The 5,395-nt window shown below is 38.8% G+C and overlaps 1 protein-coding gene across 2 annotated transcripts; it reads right to left on the bottom strand.

The window, feature by feature from the left end:
• Nucleotides 1-1,124: 1,124 nt before the first annotated feature.
• On the bottom strand, nucleotides 1,125-5,395 carry TEX12 (testis expressed 12). 2 transcript variants are annotated; one of them, XM_009098022.4, is made up of 4 exons: nucleotides 4,140-4,196; nucleotides 3,545-3,650; nucleotides 3,395-3,446; nucleotides 1,125-3,133 (listed from the first exon to the last, which is right to left on the bottom strand). In XM_009098022.4, exons 1-4 carry the CDS (start codon nucleotides 4,194-4,196, stop codon nucleotides 2,989-2,991), a joined length of 360 nt encoding a protein of 119 aa, XP_009096270.3. In that variant the 3' UTR covers nucleotides 1,125-2,988. The 2 variants fall into 2 exon arrangements, 1 of the variants encoding a protein (XP_009096270.3); XR_007779495.1 differs by lacking the exon at nucleotides 4,140-4,196 and adding an exon at nucleotides 4,810-5,395 and having other exon boundaries at nucleotides 2,994-3,650.

Genomic DNA, 5,395 nt, shown 5'->3' with positions numbered 1-5,395 from the left:
GAATTTTCATCACTGATTATCTGAATTCTCTGCATTATCTGTTATTTCCCATTTTTAGCTTTGAGAAAATAGAAGAGCAATGAGAGGAGCTGAGTTTTTCATCACTTACACTTTCCAGCCTGTGAAGAAATTCACAGCAAGCTCAGAAATGCAAAGGCTCAGTGTCAAGATCCCCTTGACTCCAAGCGGGTCGGAACTTCGTCTAAAATGCTTCCAGGTTTAAAAAAAAATCCATTTATATTCTGTTACTGATCTGTCATCTTAGACGTCCTTGTTAATTTATAGGCTGGAGCTTAAACAAGGAGGGGAGAAGCTTAAAGGAAAACGTAGTTACCAGCTGAGCTTTGCTGATCAGATTGAGCAGCTTTAAAGCCAATTAATTTTCTGTCCAAACCTCCTGCAGTAAAACTGGAAAGCAGACAGGGATGGGATGGGTGCCAGGTGGGTTTCAGGAGGAGCTTACTCCTCAGGGAAGGAGTCCTTAGATCAGAAAAGTTCTTTTGTTTCTCCCAATAAACTCTGAAATCCATAAGGGGGGCAATCAGAAATGTGGATGAGTTTTAGTCAGACAGGAAAGTGATAATTTTTTATTTTTTAATGGTTTAGAAGGAAAATCGTGTGCAATGAGTGTGTTCATATATTAAGACACTGAGTGGAAAGCTAAAGAGCAGCCAGCAGAAAAGTGCTTTGTATTTCTGCCCAGAACAATAATTATGGAAAATTCCCTTTAAACACAGAGAGATTAATGTATGATTGATTTCCATTTTCATTTTCAATTACAATTTCCAGGGTAGGAAGTATTTCCATTACTGAAATATTATTTAACTTCAGAAGAGGAGAGGCTCTTTATTTCATAATAATAATAATATCTTATTATTTTCAATGGATGTTTTAAACTTTCTGAACTCAACATTTCAAGTCTAAACTCTAATTGTACTTACTTTATATATATATATATATATATATATATATATATATATATATATATATATATATATTCTCACCTATATTTGTGCAGCAAAACCAAAAGCTTTGTTGCTTAGTAATTAAAAAAATTTAGTAATTATAACCACACTGTTCATAAGCTCACCTAGGTTACCATGGCAGTACTCACTGACTTTACTCCTCAAATTCTAAATTCCTCTAATTATCCCAGAGATCCCACTCTAATAAAGGTTATTAATTGGAATGACAACCAACTGCATAAGAAATCACTGTAAAAAACCAAGAGTCATCATTCTAAAACTATATCTTGGATTGAACTGCACTAACCAGTCCTTCGTTGTTTTAAAAGTGGAATTTTACTCATTTTTGTTGGATTTTATAAAGTTTTTAAATAGAGCAAACCACTGCAACAGGAGCAGTTGATTCCCCATGAGGAAAACCTTATGAAATTATTGTATCCCAAAATCTAAGGTTTGACACTAATAATAGTTGGGTATATTGGCCACATAAACTAAATGGAGATAATCCAAACCCAGATGCTCTAAGGAGGCTGCAGGATTTCCCCAAGCACAAACAGCTAAAATGCAGTAACAGGCAGATGCTCCCCAGTAATTAGATTTGTGCAGCTTTTCTTTATTATTCATAAATAACTGGGGGTAAATGTCTGAGTTCACGCCCTTGGCAGATGTCATTGTGAAACTCCAGGTTGTGTCATCACTACAGATGAGCCAGCATTTTAGAAACACCCAGCACAATATTTTAGAAAATGTCACTTCCTAAATCTTCTCTTTTTCTCCCACATTTCTCTGTATAAACAGAGAAGCCTGAGAGTATCAGGGAAAAAATAGAAGACTGCTAAATATGATGGCAGAGCAGTGGTGAGACTTTGGGAAGCCTTTAGATGCTAAAGATGCAGATAGGCACCTTAGGGGATTTCCAAAATTCCTAAGCGGGTAAGGCGCTTACACCATGCTTAGGCACTCTGAAAATCCTGCTAAGGACATATCTGCATCTTCAGGGATCTAAATCTCACCCTACATGTCCAGTTCCTCTCATTCTTTGCTGTAAATCGTGTCGCTGTGACACGCAGCACGTTTGGCTTTGAGCTCAGGGAAGGGGGAAAGGATTAGGTCTGAGAGGATTTAAAGAGGAAATCACTGCACACTACTGGGGTAGAGATGGAAATATATCTTGTTCCAGCTCTTCTCTTTATTACATAAACCCCACACTTTGTACAAGTGATCCTTTGTACACTCCATGTTTCATCTTTTTTTTTTTAACAAGAGTAAAATGACAAGAAAGAAAAAGAGCTCAGTGTTCTCAGAAAAACTGAATATCAACAAGCAACGCTCATGAAGCCAAATAAAATAACACTGTAATTCTAGATCATGCTAACATTATCTATTTACTTACTGACATCCACAGCAAAGCTTTGATTAGGTTTTATAACTACATGGCCTTGAAATGTAGAAATATATTTCCAGTATTACACATATTCCAGTGTTACACATATTACCAATATCACAATGCATTTGAAATTATGACTTTATACTTTCTCAAAGTTATTTACAGAACTCTCTTATTTCTGAGCTGATCTTTTCAGCCTGTTTACATTCTGAGGTCAAATGAAAATAACATTGCAAGTATATTCTACTAAGATTTTAGCAAAAAAAATTTTTAAAGTAGAAAGGAAAAAAAAAAACAACTCATAACCAGAAAATGGTTAGCATGAGATAATCTGAGATCATTTTCCACTTACATCATAAATTTCTGTATTTCATAGAAATTGGTTTTTGCTATATTTAATGGGTTAACATGGCTTAATGTCTTAATCCCTTGAATCACAGGATCTAAAATAGATTTTCAGAATTGTTTTTATTAACAACCACTATGTATTTAAACACTAAGTAGCTGCTTAACTTGTTGGAAATTTCCTGAACTGACAGAAATATTTATACAAGAAACAGACATCACAACACTCATCACATTTTGTTTTCATACACAAACACAACTTTGGCTCTGCATTTTCATCACAAACTCCATTTAGCTTTGCAGGCTATTGACAATGACAGCGAATCTCTGTTTCAGCTTCTCCCTTTTCTGCTGTAAGTGCTTTTCTATGGCCCTGGCTTCTTTTAGGATCTCATCAAGTTCCTGGACATAAGAAGAATCCAACGCTATTTTTGCACTAAAGTGAAGAAATCTGTGGTTAAAATCAATGTTAATGTCATTAACTTTCTCACTGCTTTTATGTTTTTCTTAAAAAAGGGTTGTCTATCAATACCCAGTTTCTGACAAAATTAATCCTCTGTTGCAATAAAAAATCACCATTTTTCTTTCAAGCTCTGCTTGACAGTTTTCAGTGTTAATTTCCCGAAACTGCAGCCACCCATCCATCTTATCTAGAGAAATTTAAAATTGCTGTGCAAATAGCACAAAGTTAACTTGCCTTATGGTGTCAGCATATTTTGATAACAAGTTATTAATTTCTTTGCTGATCTCTGTAAAAAGAGAAAAAGATAATTTTATTTAAACATTTGGATGTATCTCAAGATGAAATTAGGTCATTCCATACTTACTTCCAGTGTATTTACATCACCATTTACAAACTTTTCCAGTGGTTCAGTCTTGAAAAGGGACTGTGAGTCCTCAGGAGGAGCCAAATCTGTTTTGTCAGACAGTGGAGGATTTTCTGAAGCTTCATTCTAACAGCAAAGTACATTAGGAAAAAAACAGTTCTGGGATTTAAAACAAGCTTTGCACACAGTTTAGCTGAGAGAAAGAAGAGGTTTAAAAAGACCTTGAGGATGTTTTTGGAGAAAATGCAAGAGGGTTCACAGTTTCATGAGCATCTTGGGGAGTGGGTGGAAGCACCAGGCTGAGATCTCTCTATATATACACATTTATTTATAGATACACACATTTATATCTATATACTGATATATGTAGTATATATAGCTCAGTAAAAGCTGGTGCACTTCAGAAGCTCGCTCTCAAGAAGTTTTACATAAATATGTCCCAGTGCTTACCCAGTTTTGTTGGGCTTCAAACCCTAAGAGAAACTGCAGTTTCTCCACACACACAAAAAGTAATTTCTGCTCCCCTAAACCTCCCTAAAGTGCCGTGGATCTCTGTTCCTTCAATCCAGAGGAGGACATGGGATGGGGGGTCCTCCCTCACACAGCACCGCTCACCTCCATCTTTTTGCTTTTATTTCTATTTTTATCTGCTTTTTGCGAGTTGCTCGCCATGGCTGCCTCACGAAAAGCACGAGGTGTTTGCTGAGCGGCCACGCTGGGGAGAATGTTTAAATAAAAACCTGTAAAACCTGCAGCTGGCTCCTCTGCAAGGGCGCTCCTCTCACCGGGGAGGCAGCGCCTCAAAGGGCTGGAGACGGCGGGGGAATGGCGGGGAATCACGGGCCGGCCTAAATTCAATATCCGAGGGGATTTAATTCGATATCCGAAGGGATTTAATTCGATATCCGCGGGGATTTAAACCTTTTTGATCCCCCCAGAGCCCGAGGGCACCGAGGCGCCCAGGACGCCCCGGCCCCGCCGCTTCCCTTTCAGGCGGGCGGGCAATGGCCGTGAGGGGCCGCGACTGCGGCGACAAGGAAAAAGGGACAAAGGACGAGAAAGGACAAGGGACACAAGGGACAGGAAAGGACACAAGGGACAGGAAACAAGGGACACGAGGGACACCCGCTGCCCTCAGGGCTGGCAGCACCCCCGGTGCCACCCTCGGAGGCCGCGGCCGGAGCGGCCCGAGGGGCGCCCTGAGGGCCCAGGGAGCGCCTCCGGCCCGGCTCCGTTCGATCAATTAAAGCTTTGAAAAGTTCTCCAATTTCCCGTCAAATTTTACCTTCTAAACGAAATCCTTGGAATGCGTCTCATGCGAGATGGATTTGCCGAAAAAGGAGCCAGAAATGAGCGCGATTGGAGCGACCAGGCACTAAACTGAGTAAAAACGCTGAAATGAGTCACAGCACTCTGAGTAACAGCACGAAAATGAGCAAAAACACTAAAACGCGTAAAAACACCAAAATGAGTAACGTTCAAATGAGTAACACCGCCACAACACAGGGCTGCCAAGACCATATTTTTTGTCTCTTGCCAACGAGTGGAGAATAAAATTGTATATTTCCCAAGGCTGTGTTTCACTGCTGTAGATGAACCAAGTCTTTGTTCACTGCACTTAAATAAATGATTGCATTATGGGAATTTATGATCATGTTAAGCTATATTATGTGATTAAGATTATGAGATATTATTTAAGTTATGGCATATAATATTATGTAAAGTTTGCCTCTGACTTGGGTTTTTTTTTTCCCTTTTTTTTTTTTCTTTTTTCTGTTTTGAAGAGAAGAAAGGATCTGAATCTCACATACATTACCCACAGAGGAAATTAAAATATCTGCATGTGAAATCAAACTCCTGAAGGAACAAGA

Source organism: Serinus canaria, chromosome 24 (genome assembly GCF_022539315.1).
Source record: "Serinus canaria isolate serCan28SL12 chromosome 24, serCan2020, whole genome shotgun sequence".
NCBI lineage: Eukaryota > Metazoa > Chordata > Aves > Passeriformes > Fringillidae > Serinus > Serinus canaria.
Note: the sequence above shows the minus strand (reverse complement) of the source record. Positions and strands in the feature narration are given on the sequence as shown.